The sequence below is a fragment of the Podarcis tiliguerta genome (genome assembly GCF_965153285.1).
Source record: "Podarcis tiliguerta genome assembly, chromosome: 1".
NCBI lineage: Eukaryota > Metazoa > Chordata > Lepidosauria > Squamata > Lacertidae > Podarcis > Podarcis tiliguerta.
The window spans coordinates 118,221,441-118,239,856 of NC_139534.1; the positions used below are offsets into that span (position 1 = coordinate 118,221,441).

Consider the following 18,416-nt stretch of genomic DNA (forward strand, 5'->3'; position numbering starts at 1 on the left):
TAATTTAAATCATCCTCACCCTGACACATTTCATTTATAATTTGGAAGGAAGATTGAAAGATACATTTGAAAAGTATGCTTGTTTCACATAAAAGTTCCTTGAGTTATGTGTGCAATTTTAAAACAAGAAAATAAAGTATTTTAAAAGAAAGTCCCCCATGTTCACTGATATGCTAAGTAGTGCCCCTGAAATGTTTTAAATGTTAGGAAACATTACTCTGGATCTCATAGAGGGAAAATAGTTAAATATTCTAAAGTATGAATATATAACCTCAAAATACAGGACTTCCAACTCCCATCAGCCAGCAAGATCAGGGGTGATGGGAGTCGAGTCCAGCAGTAGCTGGAGGGTCTTAAATTATAAACTATTACATTTTACACAACAGCACACATTAATTGAATTCACGCTAACATAACCATTAATATTGTAATCCAAATAAACACAAGTGGAGGAGGGAAAGCAACCATTTCTGCACCCATTCTTAAGTGAAAAGTTTATTTATTCAAAGCATTTACACCTTACCCTTCAACCAGAGCAGTTTACAAATCAATGAAAACTACGCAGTCCATTTCCTCAGGTGCTGAATCCCAAAAAGCCAAGACGCAGAAAAGAAAAGAAAAGAAAAGCAATGGGAAGCAGAGGTTACACACTTTAAGCACAATTTACTGGAGCACTTTTACAAGCACCACCGAAACCAGCCTCCAAATATTATATGCATTCGTCCTTCACCTTGTCCCAGGCGTCCCCCGTTTGCATAGGATCGCGAGGCACGTTGCCCTGAGCTGTAAAATCATGTTAGACAAGAGGCACCTCTCCAGAAATGCCTGCGGGGCAGCGGCAGCTCAGTTCCCAAAGGGAAAATAAAGGCAGCGACGTCTCTTCAGACGATGCGCCGAACATCCAATTGCAAGAACGGCAACCAGTTCGCTTCCCAAAACGGAGCGATCGCGGCGAGCCAAATCGGGAGTCTCCCGGAGAGAGGAGCGGTGCCGTTGCAGCTGCTGGCAGTTTGGGGAGGCGACGAAGCCTCCGCGTCTCCTGGTGAGGAAGAGCTCCGCATCTTCTGGTCCTTTTCGGAGGGCCCTTAAGGGAGGCGGCAGGATTCGGCGAAAGCGCGATTCGGTTAGCAAAGCGAAGCGGCGAGAGGGAAGCCACGGCGAGGCGGCATTTTGATCCCCTTGCCTCCAAGGTGGGGGAAATCCTCCGCCCGATGGAGAGGGCAGGAGGCAGTCTCCCCACCCTCCCGTCCCTCTTTTCAACACTGCCCCCGGGATGGCGACACGTTCCCACCCGCCACGGACGCTCTGAGGCAACCGACCCCTCAGAAAAGCCAGAGGAGCCGAAGTTGCCTCTGCCGCCGCCGCGCCAACCGGCCCAGCAAACCGGAACCAGCCAATGACAGTCGCGAGAAGCTCTCTCCAGAGAAGTGGGCGGGGCCGCAGAAAGCAACGGCCGACCCACCCGACAGAAGCTTCGTCAGAAGCCAACGGCAAGCTGAGTGGAACCCAAGAGGGAGATGGTGGTGGAGGAGGAGCGGGTGGGTGGGCGTGGCTCCGCGGCCGAGCTCCTTCGCGATAGGCTGGGCGCCGAAAAGGGGGGGAAGCGAGGGGCGGCGGAAGACCAACCGGCCTGTTTGGCCGTTGGTGAGTGAGGCGTGGTTTGGGTGGTGGGCGGGGCCCTGAGGTCGAGCTTCGCCCGGCGATTGGCCCCCCGGCCGCGAGCGGGGGGCGTGTCCCGTCGGCAGCCGCGGCCTCCCCCGGGCCTGGATGGCGGGCGAGGGAGGCTCGGGGCGCCTGTCTCTCGCAGCGGCGGAAGTCTCGCGAGGCGGCGCGGGCGGGATTTGGCGGCGGCGGCGGAGGCTGCTGCCTGCTTGCTTCCCACCCTCCTCCCTCCCTCCCAGCGAGGAGCTGGTGTTTGTGTGGAAGGGGGAGGAGGCGGCCGCGGAGGAGGAGGAGAGGGAGAAGGAAGGCGAGCGAGAGGAGCCTGAGCCCCGCCGGCGTCGGGCGGACGAGCGGAGCCGAGGCCCGTCGCTAGGCTCGGGGCCGCCGCCGCTGCGCCCGCCGCCATGGCCTCGGGAGACACCTTGTACATCGCCACGGACGGCTCGGAGATGCCGGCCGAGATCGTGGAGCTGCACGAGATCGAGGTGGAGACCATCCCGGTGGAGACCATCGAGACCACCGTGGTGGGCGGCGAGGAGGAGGAGGAGGACGACGACGACGACGAGTGCTGCGAGGACTGCGGCCCTCACCACCCTCCCCACCGCCGGCACCACCACCACCACCATCACCACCACCCGCCCATGATCGCCCTGCAGCCGCTCGTCACCGACGGCGACCCCAGCGGAGGCGGCGTGGGCGCCGGGGGCGGCCAGCTCCACCTGCACCACCACCCGCACCACCAGGAGGTGATCCTGGTGCAGACCCGCGAGGAGGTGGTCGGCGGAGACGACTCGGACGGCTTGCGGGCAGACGACGGCTTCGAGGACCAGATCCTCATCCCCGTGCCGGCCCCGGCCGGAGAGGACGAGTACATCGAGCAGACTCTGGTCACCGTCGCGGCCGCGGGGAGCAAGGGCGGCTCGGGAGGGGGAGGCTCCTCTTCGGGCGGCGGCCGGGTGAAGAAAGGCGGCGGCGGCAGCGGGAAGAAGAGCAGCAAGAAGAGTTACCTGGCCGGGGGAGGAGGCGGTGGTGGCGGCGCGGCCGAAGGGGGCGGCGGCGGCAGGAAATGGGAGCAGAAGCAGGTGCAGATCAAGACCCTGGAGGGGGAGTTCTCGGTCACCATGTGGGCCTCGGGTAAGTGGAGCGGCCGGGCGGGGCTCGGCACCTTGCGCGGGGAGGCCCCCAGGGTCCGGGGAGCCCTTCTCCGGGCCCGGCGGGCACTTTCCCCCCGTTTTGTTTTGAAGGGAGGCCATGTTTGGATGTGTGTGATGGGCGCCGCCATGTTCATCTCGCCAGGGCAAGTATGGCGGCTTCCCCCGAAAAGATGGCGGGGTCTGCGCTTGCCTCTGCCTGATTGCCCGGCTCCCTCCGGCGGGGGGGAAAAGGGAAAGAAAGATGGCGGCGGCCCCGCCAAGATGGCGGCCGAGAGGAAGAGAGAGAGAGAGGAGGGGAGGCGAGGCGGCGCGCCTGCCTGCCTGCCTGTCCGCGCGCGCGCGCTCTCCTTCCTTCCCCTCCCCCCCCCCCCTACATCTCCTCTCGTTCTCTGAGTGACTCCTGGACTAGGCCGCAATGGCGTAGTTTCTGCAGTAGGGGGAGGGAGGGAGGAGGAGGGAGGCGGGGCAGGCACGCGGCGGCGCGGGCCGAGCTCGCCGGCCCCTTCCTTCCCCTCTTCCAGCCTCTCTCCCCCTCCTCGAGCTGCCTCGTTTCCGTCCCCTTTCCCCCCGTGTAGTAGCCTCCTTCCTTTCATTCTCTACCCCGTGACAGACTCGGGGCAACCTTTAAACGTTCCTCGCTGGGATTTCCCCTTCGTCGTCTTTTCAACCCTCTTTCCTTCCCCCGCAAGCAAACGGATAAGCCGTTCCCTTCCCTTCTTGCGCCCCGCCTCATGTCCGTTTCCTTTCCCCAACCAGCCGCCTCGACTTCGTAGCGCTTGCCTGACTGGTTCCCCCTCATTTCTCTCCTTCCTCCTGGGATTTTGGCTAAGTCCCCCTCTCCTCCCCATAAAAACTCCCGAATAAATTCCGACAAGAGGTCTGTTCAGGAAGCGCGGCTTTCAGTTTTACTGCCAGTAAGTCGGGGAAGCGCCCTAGTTGCCGCCTCCTTCCAACACCAGAACCGAGTCCCTTTTACACGAAACACGTTTCCCAAACTGAGCCTGTTTTCACGGTTCCTAGAATCCTGAGTGTGCTTAAAAGTCTCTTTAGCTGACATCTAGCGGGGTTTTTAATAACTTGAGGGGTCCGAGGGAGGCCTAAAATTAGGCGCCTGGATCACTGACATCTGCTCTGGAGGAAGGAGGTGGATCCTCTCTGACCCTGGAAGCTGGATCTCTGGCAGAAGACCAGCAGAGAGAGTGCCTTTTGACTTAAGAGGTGCTGCCACCTCTTCTCATTACACAGCAGGTGTGTGAAATTGACACTGCCGGCCTCCAGATCCAGGATATGTTGTTTCAGGGGAATTAACCTCTGCAGTAAACAGTTCTTGCGGTTCCTGCCTGTATATGTGGGTTAATAGTAAAGGGTACCAGCTGTAGGAAACTTGAGGGTTTTAAGAGTTCTCAAATTTTTTTTCCAAGTTAAATAGAGTGTTAATGAATGGAGAACCTACTACCATTAATCCTTTATTTTTAAGTGGCCTAATCCATAGAATTGCAGAGTTGGAAGGGACTGTGAGGGTCATCTAGACCAACCCCCTGCATTGCAGGAATGTTTCACACAAGAGTCTCATGCTCTAATGATTGAGCTATCCCAGGTTATACGCAAGTAGATCCCTTGAAGTATCGCCTACAGAAACATAAAAATGGGTATGATTTTGGCTCCTGGTGTTTTAAAATATATGCCTGCTTGGCTGATTAGAACACAGTTCATGCACATTTCAGTGTGTTAAGTGAAAGAAACATAAATATTTGCTGAATTAGCTTGAGTTTCTACCTTATTACTGCGTTGATAATACATAGTTTTAGAAAGTCCTGGTGTTAAAAGGGCAACTTTGTATATTATTAATAATAGCAGCACAACATAATCCCCAGGACAGAGTAATTGTTTTAATCATTAATAAAATAAACACTGCCAGCCAGGAGCACAATTCAGAATCTATGACTATACAGTCTACATAACATTTGTGCTGTACTAATTTTGTACATGATATTTTTTCATTGAGTATATCATTACATTGCTTAGAGACCAGTGACATGTGTTTGGTGTGCTCTCAGTAAATCAGTGGTGTCAAAACTTCTTTCAAAGAGGGCCAGATTTGATGAAGGGCTATGTTTGTTGAGTTTTTTTAGGATTGAAGTTGTTGAGGGTTTTTTAGGATTTTATCCCAGGAAATAAACTGCCACAGGGGCCGGATTAGGCCCCCAAAACAGACTTTGGGCATGCCTACTGTAAATCCAAACTACTAAACACAATCACTTAATTTAGAACTAAGGCTTGTAATTCTTAGGAAGCCACTCACATTAGATTATGTGGAACATCATAGCTCAATCCTGTGTGCTGTCTAAAAACTATCCCAGAACAGATTTTATTCAGTGTTTTTAAAATTTCCAGTCCCCTTCACTATTGGTTGTCTTGTCCTCTGGTACTTCAGAGAAACTGAGCAAGTGGCATTCTGGGACAATCTAAAATGATATTTTCATAGCCATATCACTTTATTGACCATGCTGATAAATTTTCAAGTAATTGAGTTTCATAAGTGGTTCACGGAATCTGATATGTTAAATGGATAATTTCTGCAGTGACATACCCATGCTTTCTTAGAAGCAAGTACTACTGATATAAATGGGGCTTACTTTCTAGTGCAGATTGTAGTCCTATATGCTTTGTGCTTATGTTAAGCAACTTTATCAAATATTACATGATGCAGAAGCTATTGCCAGAGGTGCCGAAAGTCAAAGATCAATTAGCTGCATTGAGCTGTGGATTTTCAGGCATCTAGTAAGGTGTCTGAAGCTACTGATGTTGATGGCCTAAATGAACTCTGTTACTTATGGGCTCAATTCTCTCTGTTTCTGAATCAAAATCAGTGCATTAATCCAGGCTTGTTTTGACCTTGTATAAATAATGCAATAGCCTTTTCTGCTGAAATGTAATATGTATATACACCCATTATTTTCTGAAGCCTTGATAGCTCTCGAAGTCCATCAGCCTGCTTATGTAATTTAATTGAGTACCTGCCCTGTTTGATCACAATATTGTGATTGCTCCTTTTAGGCACTTTACAGACCACTAGTTCAAGGTGTGCCTAACAGAAGTAGCATAATTGAATTCTCCATATATGCCTTACACTCCTAACAGTGGGATATATCTGAAATAATATAGTATGATGATTAAACACAAAAAGGCTCAGATCAAACTTTTAACAGTTTGTACAAAGTTAGAATAATTTTTCATGCTATCTTTCAGCCACCTCTTTACCTAGTATTATATCGTCTTTGTGCTATTATTCTCCTCTTTTGGATTCTCCCAAGTTCTGAACAGGAGTGCTATGCATCCCTCAGTTTTGGGACTGGCTACCCAGAATATTCCTTTAGCCTTGTTTAAGGGAAATTTAATGCTCTCCTGCAGAAATAATTGTTGTAGGAAAGTTTAACACTTCTACCAGTTCTGAATTTGAATGTTATTGAATAGGGTAGGATTTGAGGAGGATGTGTTCAGTTACAGTACTACCATATTTTTCGCTCTATAAGACGCACCAGACCACAAGACGCACCTAGTTTTTGGAGGAGGAAAACAAGAAAAAAAAATATTCTGAATCTCAGAAGCCAGAACAGCAAGAGGGATCGCTGCACAGTGAAAGCAGCAACCCCTCTTGCTGTTCTGGCTTCTGTGATAGCTGTGCAGCCTGCATTCGCTCCGTAAGACGCACACACATTTCCTCTTACTTTTTAGGAGGGAAAAGGTGAGTCTTATAGAGCAAAAAATACGTTATACATTAAATGGCACTCCCTTTTAGATGCTCAAATAGTTGAACTGGTTAAACTTCATAAACTTCTCAGATACCGTCTTCTGAAATCTTGAATGCATCTTTTTACATATCCTGTGTTTTATGATATGGAAACCAAGTTCAACTTGCTCCATAATTGCATTTATGCTGTGCCTTATCTGAACTTGTGACAGTGGAGGTCAAAAACAGTTCTTAGACATTCTCTTCCCCCCTTTTCATGACGTGGAAAGCCTAATAGTTTCTAGCATAATATCCTGAATTACTAAAAAAATTGTGTTAATACACCAAATACCATGTACTTGCTCTCAAGTGACTTTTAATTTTGAAGTTTGGGGTTGAGTAGAGTTGCTTCTTAAGCAATTTAATAACTTGCAGCTTTCAAATTAAGGGAAATCCTTCTGTTGTCCTTCTGGGTAATTAGTTACATTCCAGGGTCCCATTATAGCGCAATGCTATTTCTCAAACCATTAAGAAATCCCTCTCAGTTAGTAAGCGGGAAACTATTGCATGGCTATTGCAGTGACCCTTGTCAGATATCATCTTCTAAACTAGGGGTGGGTAGGTTGTGGCCACGTATACTCTGTTGGACTCCATCTCCCATCATCCCTGACTATTGACCATGTTCTTGGGACTGATGGGAGCTAGAGTCCAACAACTTACGGGGGCCACAGGTTCCCCCAGTCCTATGTGCCATTCCTTTTTCACAAGCCTAGTACATCTATGCCACTCCAGAATGTTTCAATGCTCTTCTGAACTAGGCATTACTTCCACATAGAAATCTAGATAGCATTGAGAAGCATTTTAGCAAGTTTCTCTCTCCCACACCATTGTATAGTTTTCAGCAAACTGAGGCGATACAGGCATATCTCATTAATAAGAATTCACTGCAGTAAAATCTAGGTCATAATGCCCAGAAGTAGAAATGTAAGTTTAGATCCTAGTTATTAGAAATTCAGCATGTATCTGCATAATACGATGTCTTTAGCCACAACACCTGTGGCCACTGGCATCCTATCATGTTACGTTTAAGCCCCAAATCGTCCACTGATGCCCTTGACTATGCTTCTGAAACTTGACTGCATCCATCAGTTCTACTGGATTTTTTCTGCTCTGTTATCTTTGGGTTGCTCAAGCCAGTTTGGGGTGTTGTTATGTACAGAAGATAAATGAACTAGATGTTCACCAGAACAGAGGCTATAATTCATTTGGTTTCCCAAATTTGGAAATGGTCACTATGTGAACAGAATGCTGGACTGGAAGGGTGTTTGGTCTGATCCAATAGTGTTCTTCTTAAATTCTTTCATTCCCCATGCTAGTGCCAGTAATCTGTTCTGCATGATAATATACACATATTATTGCTCAAACTGTGCATACAGCTTGCTTCTGCTAGGTTAGATGATCTGTCAAGTTCGGGTCCTAGAACCATACACTGTGAAACCTAAGAACAAAGCAACAGCAGCTCTTTAATCTCCATTCTTCGAAGGTATAATCATCCACCCTCAGATCCATTTAGGATTATTGAGGGTTCCTTTACCAGAGAGTATTCAACTCATCCAAGTCCAATAGTTCAGGATACTTGAAAACACTTAATATATATATATTTCTTTTAAAAAAAATTTCAGAATGTAAAATGATTTCCCCAGTTAACAGCAATGATTCATCCTAAGCACATAATTGGGGACATGAGCGAATAAGATTTATGGTGAAAGTTCAGAAGCACTGACATGCATGCAGACCAGCATTATATCCAATCTCATTTCATCGTCTTCTTTACTGTGCATTGCAATCTTACTTGCTGCTGGTTACCTTTGCTTCTTTCTCCCATGGCTCCTTCTAGTTGTCTGTCATGTAACTTAAATCCTTATTCTTTAACCAGACTTACCATCTCTATTCATAAACTCAGATCCACCTTTCTAGAGCATTGATCACATTTGAATGCCAGAAGTGTAAAAAAAATAAAAAGTTATTTAGGAATTCTTGAGATTTTGACACTATTCAGGAGGAAGGAATTCCTGAGAATCCTTCATTGAACTACTACTTGAAAATTATATTTAGAGCTAGTGGTGGCATTCACAAAGAACGAAAGAACTGTATAGGTCAGGGATCAGCAACCTTTTTCAGCTGTGGGCCAGTCCACCGTCCCTCAGACCATGTGGTGGACTGGACTATATTTTCTTTTGGGGGGGGGTGTGAAATGAACAAATTCCTATGCCCCGCAAATAACCCAGAGATGCATTTTAAATAAAAGCACACATTCTACTCATGTAAAAACACGCTGATTCATGGACCGTCCGTGGGCCGGATTGAGAAGGCGATTGGGCCGTATCTGGCCCCCGGGCCTTAGTTTGGTGTTTCACTAGGAAGAATTTTCAAGGGTGAGCTATTCTTGATACCTCTCCTTGTTAGCTTATGTGGAAACTAAAATAATGGGATCAATTCATGAATTTCCCCCTTTGCAGCAGACATTTGACAAATTAGCATACGGCTGATTCATTTCTTACATGCAAATATTATTTTTGGATAGTGTTAGGGGTAGAGCTATTCACTATTCTTTCTTACAGGGAGTTTAAACTAGCTAATTTCTTCTTCAGTGGAGGCAGTAATTCTTGCATAGATCTGCCCTCCCACTTGCAAGGTCATTGAAATTAGCGTCCTATATCCTCTGAGTTCCTATGTAGTTTCTGGTCCTTCCCATCTTGGTGCATGGGTCTTTTCATTGCATTCCCCACCACCCACCCCTCTACCTAGCCAGGGTGGGTCATGAGGTGGGCTTTTGGCTGAATATGTGTTGTAAGTTTAAAGGAGGAGGCATTCAACACCATATCCATTCCGTGCACAGTTTCTGAGAGCCCTAGGAGAGGAAGAGGTTGCTCCTCTAGGAGAGCAATTGCTATTGGTAGTGATGGAGGGGAGCACCCAGATGGCCCGAACACCCTGTCAGGGTGGCTCTGCTAGGTTGGTGCTAACCCTCATAGGCAGGAAGGACAGATCAAAATGGGTGTAAGCCAGCAGATCTTTGGGCTACCCCACCCTCTGATTCTGGATAGTGGATCCGTCTACCTGGAGCTACAGAAGTGGATTAGCTAGCTCATAGTACAGGAGCTGCCATGCCATCTTCTGAGGGGAAGGTTCAAAAGGTGGAATAGGATCTACCACCCGCTGCACCGTTTGAAAAGTTTGCAGTGCTTATCTAGGGCCCTTGCCTGGTCTTCGATAGCTGCAACAGCAGAAGGGACAGAGGTGTTGCTGGGCAGCTTTAACTAGCAGGCTTTCCTTCTCCCCAGACACCTTTGCAAGCCTTTGCCCATGTCAACAGACATCAGGACCGAAAGCCTGATGCACACATTGATAAGATGTGAAGGCTTTTTGCCAGATTCTGATGCTTCCCCTGAATAAGTGGATGTCTACAGCAGCCACAGCACAAATTAGTTTCGAGATACAGATGATCTGCCCAGCATTCAAGAGCAGGCATTAGGGACAAATATGTACTTTTTTGGACAGGCCATGTTATTCCAAAGACTCACAATAGCAGGCAGGGATCACAAGACCTTGTTCACTGCTGCAGGAAGCACTGTACCCGCCGTGCAATCTCCATGATCAATCCTGGCTCATTCAGTTCTCATTCATTTCCAAACCTGCACAGCACTTCTGGGATCCTTGGAGATGCTTGGAACTGCTTGTTGGTTCTCAGCAAATGGAGCTGTCAAGGAAGTAGGACAGCAGAGAGGACAGAAAGGGGCATGCTGGGTTGGGGGTGGATCTGTAGGATCCTCCCAATCCCCCATCACACCCTCTCACTGGAGTCAGTGGGAAGGAAAGGGTTTTTAAAGGCCAAGCAGCCATTAAAGGCAAAATGGGGGGGGGGGATCACTTGCCCCTTTCTGTCCTGCCTGTAGGGCAAAGGGGCTTCCACCACAGTCTCTCTCTTTCTCCCTTTACTTTTAGGATTGCTTTGTTTGCACTGCACTTTGGGTAGTTTAAAAAAGGAAGAAAATGAATTGATAATGAAATACAGAAACTGTCAAACACCTTATAACAAGCTATGGCAACAGATTTTGATTACCCAAAATGTTCACTTAGCATATGTGCCCTGCCTGCTGTTCATATCTTTGTTGGGCTGTGGATTATTTTTTTAGCAAGGAATTGGCAGTTGAAGAATTCAGTTCTTTAGAATTAAAAATTCTGAATTCCTCTTTACTTTAAGAGGGAATTATTATTAAAAGAAAATGGAAGTTAATTGCCATCTTATTGATCATGCTGTTGCTAAATTAAGCAGAAATTGGCAGAGTTGCCTGTGTATATATTTATAGTTACAACTCATCATACATTGAATTTAGCATTGTATTCATTTGAAATAGGAAATAATTGCATGCTCTATAAAGCTAGTGCCTAGTACTGGGGTGGAGGGCAGAGGGTTCTGTAAAGTACAGATTTGTAAGCAAATAACCATTTGCTATTGCATTTTATTAGCTTTATGACCCTGCATATGGAAATAGCTTGAGGATGTTTGCTAGCGCTAAGGGTGGGGGAGGTTGTGCTAAGGTACAAGCCTAGCCAACAGTGGTGTCCTTCGAGGATGTTAAATCAAAATTCAGTTTGCTCTAATCATTTCAGATGACAAAAAAGACATTGACCATGAGACTGTGGTGGAAGAGCAGATCATTGGTGAGAACTCCCCTCCAGACTACTCTGAATACATGACAGGAAAGAAGCTACCACCTGGAGGAATACCTGGCATCGATCTTTCCGACCCCAAACAGCTGGCTGAATTTGCAAGGTAAGTGGTAAGAGAATTGTTTTCTAGTAAAAACATTATTCCATTATACTCATTCATAATTATCAGATACTGAGAAATGATCTTTCTGGCATAAGAGTTCAGTCACTGAGAGAGGAATTGTGAGTGTGAGGATGCCCTTTATTGTGTAGTTTAAAGCCTGCCAGTTCATGCCACAGTGAGAGCAGGTCATGCTGGTGGGTTACCCCCTCAGGATCTTGATCTTACAGGCATTTCCTTTAGTCACCCTTGATCAGCTTCCATCACTCCGTGGTTTTTCTTCCTCACCATAGAGACTGTTGTAATTGCTGTGAAATTTCTTCAGAGTTCTCTCTCCGATTAGGTCATTCTGGAATAAATTCTCTGGCTTGCCTGCCATATTCCTCAAGTTTTCAGATTCCTGTTTCAAAGTCCATTCTCTATTCCATCTTGCCTCCAGCCTTCCCCCTCTGGGCTCCTTATCCTTAAATGTGCAGAGATAGGACCAGTCTCTTCTCATTTCCTAACCCTTTGAGGTTTCTTTTGAGGTTTTATTCCCAGCCAAAATAACAGCTTCCCCTCCCTCACAGAAGTTGAACTGTAAACTGTTTAGTTTCATAGACAGTGGAATATTTCATGCCATCACACCAGCTCAGCCAGTCAGTTTGAGACTTTGCCATCACAACTGCAATACGATACAGTTGGTTTATGTCAGAAGATTACTTTGTTAATACAAAGCAAATAAGAATATATTTCCTTTTCACTGATCAATGCTGTTGTGCTTTTCTTTGCAAGAATGAAGCCAAGAAAAATCAAAGAAGATGATGCTCCAAGAACGATAGCCTGTCCTCATAAAGTGAGTAAAATATTACGATTGCTGATAGTCAACAAAATGCTTTTTAACTTCAGAGTTCTTGCTTATAAAGACTGCTTCTCTGTTCCTTTTAAAAATTAAAGTATGAGGAAAGTTGCATACATTTTGTATTGTATTAAAGTATTGTTTCTGCTGATGGGAAGTAGAAGGGCCATGGCTACTAGGAAAAAGGGAAAGCAGCTCATGTATTTAAAAAATAAAAAAACTGAAAATGACTTGGCAAAAAAGGTGAAGAGACTGAATGTGTTTTAGTAGAGCACCTGGAAATTCTAGTCCACTGATGGGCTTTCTTTGTATTCTCTCGAAGGGCTGCACAAAGATGTTCAGGGACAACTCTGCCATGCGGAAGCATCTGCACACTCACGGGCCTCGAGTACACGTCTGTGCGGAATGCGGCAAGGCCTTTGTGGAGAGCTCAAAACTAAAGCGGCACCAGCTAGTTCACACTGGAGAGAAGCCCTTTCAGGTAACCTTTTTTTTTTCCCCCAAAATACTTTTGGTAGACATTTATCCTGCATGTAGAGATCAATCTGAGGCTCAAAAAACCCAAAGGTACCTGTTCTCAGATAAAATTAGGTAACACCAGTCGAAGTGCTGGAAATAATCTAAATGTGTGGACAGAGAATAATTCAAGCAACTGCCCAAAAGGCATTTCACACTAAATCTTTTCCTATTCTGTCTTGTTGGGCCATTCATGATGATATCTTTCCACAGTTACCAGGAGGTTTGAGATCAGGTCTTATAACAAGCAGTGGACTTAATAGCTGCTAGGCAAAATATACCTAGCAAAGTGAAATTACATTCACCCCCCCCCCCAAACCCCAGAAGCATTTCATTTGCTGGCTGCACACTTCATCATTGTCAGAGACTTAATTATTGGAGCACTTGCAAGCTGTTGATGTAGATGGAGTGCAATATATTGAGAACTGTTTCTCCCTTTCCTGACATTTTCCCACTACAGGCCAGGCCTCAGAGGTTATATAGGTGTGGGATGTCTTTCACTGATAAGTCATACTGTCTAGTTTGCCAGCTCAAGATGTACAAACTGGACAACATCATAAACAAATTGTATGTGTGTTTTTTCTCCTTGAGGTTTTTAGAATGTTCTTATATGCAAACTTTTGTAATAGGAACAATAAACAGAAATCTAGACAGTGGAGAAATTCTGTTCACAATCCTGTTCCTATTGTGAAAGCTGGCGCTGTTAGAGCTGTTGTTTTACCTGTAGAACTGTAGTAGTTTGCCATGGCTGTTATTCACCGTCCTTTATATAAAGCAATCACGAATTGACTTTTGCCATGTTGTTGAAGACAGCCATTCATGCCTCTTCATCAAATCTTCCTCAGCCTTTTGTTGGCAAAAATCGTGCAAGAGGGCTATGAATGAAGCTGTGCATAGAAACAAGCCACAGATAGTGAATGCCAACTTGGATTTCAGAAGTACTTTGCTTGTTACGCCTGCTAAACTGTTCAGATAACACAGGCATTGCACCATAGCTTTTATAGTAAGGAATGGGTGAATTCTTCATGTCCATGGGATTCCTAAGTTCTTGGCTGGAAAGCCTGCTTTTTGCAGTAATTTTTTTAATGTAACGTCGTGGTTAATTGGTGTACATTTATAATGTATTTTCCTGGGGAAATGTGGATTCCTGGGGAAAGAGTAAAAGTGGTGCTTGAAGGATACCAAGAACTGCTTATAGGCTTATGTAATGTTACCTGGACTACTACTTAACTGCTTTAGAAATGTAAAGCTTTTTCTTGAGGTATCTTACTGCTAGTAATTTCATGTCACGAGGTATAGAATCATACCTTGTATGATTGTATGTATTGTAGAGTTGGAAGGGATCCTGAGGGTCATCTAGTCCTAGCTCCTTCAACCATTCCTCATAAGGCTTGGCTTCTAGACCCTTGATCATCTTAGTTGCCCTCCTCTGCACATGTTCTAGCTTGTCAACATCCTTCTTAAATTGTGTTGCTCAGAATTGGACACAGTACTCCAGGTGTGGTTTAGCCAAGGCAGAATAGAGCAGTACTATTACTTCCCTTGATCTGGATACTAAACTTTGGTTGATGCAGCCTAGAATAGCATTAGCTTTTTTTGCTGCTGCATCACACGGTTGACTCATGTTAAGCTTGTCTACTAAGAGTCCTTTCACAGGTACTCCAGGCAAGCCAGGTGTCCACCATCCTATATCTGTACAGTTGGTTCTTCCTGCCAAAGTGTAAAACCTTACATATGTCCCTATTGAAATTCACTTTGTTAGTTTTGGCTCAGTTTTCCAATCTGTTAAAGGTCTGATTGAATCACTATTCTGTCCTCAGTGGCACCTGCAGATTTGATGAGCATCCCCTCAATTCCTTCACCCAAGTAATTTATAAAGATAATGGAACAACAATGGCCCAGGACATGACCCTGTGGCGTCCCACTTGTTACCTTTCTCCAGGGTGATGGGAAACTATTAGTGATCACTCTTTGTATTTAGTCAGTCAACCAGCAACAAATATGATCCTGTGTATGGAAGTCCATGGGTTTGAGTTTCAGCTTCATTCTGAATATTGTATGTTTGTATTGCATTTTTAAAATGATCGCCCGCTGCCTTGTGGCTACTATAGAAATGGTGACTGGAAAGTGCCAGCATGCCATGAGCAAACTAATCATAGTTTCCTGTTCACAGTATTTGAGGCAAAAATATTAGTCTTACTGAGACATGCTCCTAATGCCCTGTGTTTTCATTCAACAGTGCACGTTTGAAGGTTGTGGCAAACGCTTTTCACTGGACTTCAATTTGCGCACACATGTGCGAATTCATACTGGAGACAGGCCCTATGTGTGCCCTTTTGATGGCTGTAATAAGAAGTTCGCTCAGTCAACTAACCTGAAATCTCACATCTTAACACATGCTAAGGCCAAAAACAACCAGTGAAACTCTGCAAGAAGAAAGCTCTTGGACTCAAAGCATCTTACTTTACAGGAGAATGGTTGAAAATGAATAAGCCTCCCCTTTGTATATTGTTTCTAGGAAAGAATTTAAAAAAACAAACAAAAAAAGAACCCTACACGCCTAAAGGACTTGTTTTTGATAAAGTGGCAAAATAAACTTTAAGGGTGCATTGCTGCAATGCTCGATTTTGCTCTATAATTTGGGTTTCGAGAGTACGGTGTTTTTGTAAAGCGTGGCCCCACCTGGAGGAGGCAAGACAGTTCATGGACTTGCATCAAAGACAGTTCTTTCTACAACAGTGCTAAAATTGGACTTTTCACATTGTTATAAATATGAAGCTCACCTGTTGCTTACAATTTTTTAATTTTGTATTTTCCAAGTGTGCATATTGTACACTTTTTGGGGATATGCTTAGTAATGCTATGTGTGATTTTTTTCTGGAGGTTGATAACTTTGCTTGCAGTAGATTTTCTTTAAAAGAATGGGCAGTTACATGCATACTTCAAAAGTATTTTCCTGTAAAGAGAAAAAAAAGTTATATAGGTTCTGTTTGCTATCTTAATTTTTTTGGTTGTATTCTTTGATGTTAACACATTTTGTATAATTGTATCGTATAGCTGTAATGAAATCATGTAGTAACAAATATTAGATGTGATTTAATAGTGTTAATCAACTTAAACCCATTTTAGTCACTTTTTTTGGGAAAAATACTGCCAGATGCTGATGTTCCGTGTACTTTCTCTTTGCCTGTTCAGTTAAGGAAAGTGGTGCTCAGTTGTAGAATGTATTGTACAGGCACTGACCTTTTAACAACACCTGATATGTACATCCCGTGTAATAGAGTGGGCAAAAAAATAAAACAGTGGTCCTGAAGAAAGAATATGGCAGAAAACAATCTGTAAGCACAGCCTATTTTTCTTCTGTTGTCCAGGACAAATTATAGTTCTTTAACGTCCCAGAAATTGGATGCTAAATAAAACTCAAGTTACCTTAACTACCCCACTCCCCTGCATTCAATTAGATTTTTAATGTAAGTGGTGTATCTTCATCATAGCACTAAACCCCCAACCTGAATAACACTAAGCAGTTGTAGAGATTTTGATCTCTCTGGATCATATGGAGCCTCCCATTGGGCGCTGCAGCTTTGACAGGGAAGTTCAGCTTTTGTTTTTTACATTCAGCAAGTGGTGGAGCAGGACAACCTATAGACCTCTGCTGCCTTGGTCTGATAAGGTAAGGTGATGATAACTGCACCCATTAGTGGGGTGAGTCGGGCATGTGAATTGAAACACCAGGATGCTGAAGTAGCCTGTCCTTGGCCGGGGGTTCTTATCTTTGAGAATCTATAGAACAGTATAGTGCAGGTTGCATATTTTTGTTGAACAGAGCGGTGTTGTATAGTTGCTGTCATTTTTCCTTCTTGGTTTCCAATAGCTGCCCTAAGTACCAAAACAGCAACAAGCTAACTCGGATTCTGAGCCAAGAAAAGGGTGGCTTCTGCATCAGTGATGTGAATTTAAATGATACAACCTATTTTGTTTGACTCTGTAATGCGTTACTGTTGTACAATAATTCTGCATAACCTAATCAAGGGACAACGGCAAGAAGCTGTGCAGGGCACACAAGCCCCACCCCTGATCACTGGAAATTTTAGTGGCTCCTGAGGCTTTTGAGGGCACTCCCCATGCTCACAAGAATATGACGGGATTCATCCTGCACAAGGACTTCTCCTGGCACAGCAGAGTCCCGCCCCCCCCGGCACGCTGCATGTTGGTTTGGTGTTGGGAGACTCTTCAGGACCTTGTATGTTCAGGAGGGGGCAGACCGAGCCATCGGCTTAGCTCTACATTGAATTCCTCTACTTTCAACCTGAGGGCTAGAAATGAGTTTCTCGGCAAGCTGAAATCTGAACCCTGTACCATGTGCTGCAACTTCTGTTTTACACTTCTGCAGAATTGTAGCAGCTTGTATAACCGCTTAAGAGATTTTTAAAATATTAAGCGGTTTATAAATGCTTTTAAATAAACACAACCCTGGTTGTACAGAAACGTCATTGCTGCAATGAATCTGCAATTATTAACGAAGATCTAGCTTGCAACAGGACAGAGAATGGGTATATTGCTGCCAGTGTGCCCCCAGTGTTTGATTTTATATTCGAACTGGATGGGAAGTGGGAATACAATTTTCATGTGTCAGTGATGCAACAAGAATAGTATAAACTTCAAAATGTAAATCTCCTGGGCTTAAGTTCTTAATACGGGGAATGGGGACTAAGGTACCTGCTCAAGACTGAAGGTTTCCCATCTTGAAGCATCACTTCTGCAATAGTTTTGATATGGAATGGGATCTTGTGTTTCTGGAGAAACTTGCCCTCCAATTAAATGCATCTTGGGGACATCTCAAGCCAAGCCTTAGTTTTGTTTCTGTCTTGCAATAAAGTGGTATCATCTGTTTCAATTCTGCTTACACTAACGTAAGCCAGCATTGGTAGACAAGTGTTTCCGTTTATGGACTCAACCTAAAAAAATCATTTTCTCTCTTACACTTTGCTATGTAGCACTTGCAGTTGTGTATGCCTCCATAGAGCCGTATTTATGCCTAGCATGACATCAGGTTCTTTGTAAACACTTAATGAGAAATTCATGTACTACTTTCTGTACTGCATAGCTAACTGCATGTTAACTTCATCTTAGGTGCGAAAAGCGGCTTCTAAACTTGCTAAAGCTGATTAAATTTCAGTTTATTTTTTAAAAGGGAACCAAGAGGAAGATGGCTGGGACGCGTGTGGCGCTGTGGGTAAAACCTCAGGGCCTAGGACTTGCTGATCGCATGGTCGGCAGTTCGATTCCCCGCGGCGGGGTTCGGTCCCAGCGCCTGCCAACCTAGCAGTTTGAAAGCACCTTCGGGTGCAAGTAGATAGCAGTTTGAAAGCACATCAAAATGCAAGTAGATAAATAGGTACCGCTCCGGTGGGAAGGTAAACGGCATTTCCATGCGCTGCTCTGGTTCGCCAGAAGCGGCTTAGTCATGCTGGCCACATGACCCGGAAGCTGTACACCGGCTCCCTCGGCCAATAAAGCGAGATGAGCGCCGCAACCCCAGAATCGGCCACGACTGGACCTAATGGTCAGGGGTCCCTTTACCTTTGGGAGCACATTTATCCCCCATGACTCCTTGCACGGTTACTGAAATTGTGCCCAGGAGATTATCCTTGAAGGCTAGCATTGTAAATCAGTTCTACA

The 18,416-nt window shown here is 45.1% G+C and overlaps 1 protein-coding gene across 2 annotated transcripts; it reads left to right on the top strand.

Moving 5' to 3' along the window:
• Positions 1–440: 440 nt before the first annotated feature.
• YY1 (YY1 transcription factor) lies at positions 441–17,227 on the top strand. Of its 2 annotated transcripts, none has more exons than XM_083438544.1 (5): positions 441–2,796; positions 11,233–11,383; positions 12,155–12,215; positions 12,541–12,699; positions 14,974–17,227. In XM_083438544.1, the coding sequence occupies exons 1-5, from the start codon at positions 2,067–2,069 to the stop codon at positions 15,154–15,156; spliced, it is 1,284 nt and encodes a 427-aa protein (XP_083294670.1). In that variant the 5' UTR covers positions 441–2,066; the 3' UTR covers positions 15,157–17,227. The 2 variants fall into 2 exon arrangements, with proteins under 2 accessions (XP_083294670.1, XP_083294669.1); XM_083438543.1 differs by having other exon boundaries at positions 1,727–2,796; positions 11,221–11,383.
• The last annotated feature ends 1,189 nt before the right edge of the window (positions 17,228–18,416 follow it).

Bases quoted from the DNA above. Each gene is read 5' to 3' on its own strand.
- YY1 (XM_083438543.1), top strand. From the start codon at position 2,067: ATGGCCTCGGGAGACACCTTGTACATCGCCACGGACGGCTCGGAGATG. The intron at 2,797-11,220 runs GTAAGTGGAGCG...TAATCATTTCAG, and splicing joins GGTCACCATGTGGGCCTCGG to ATGACAAAAAAGACATTGAC. The intron at 12,700-14,973 runs GTAACCTTTTTT...TTCATTCAACAG, and splicing joins CTGGAGAGAAGCCCTTTCAG to TGCACGTTTGAAGGTTGTGG.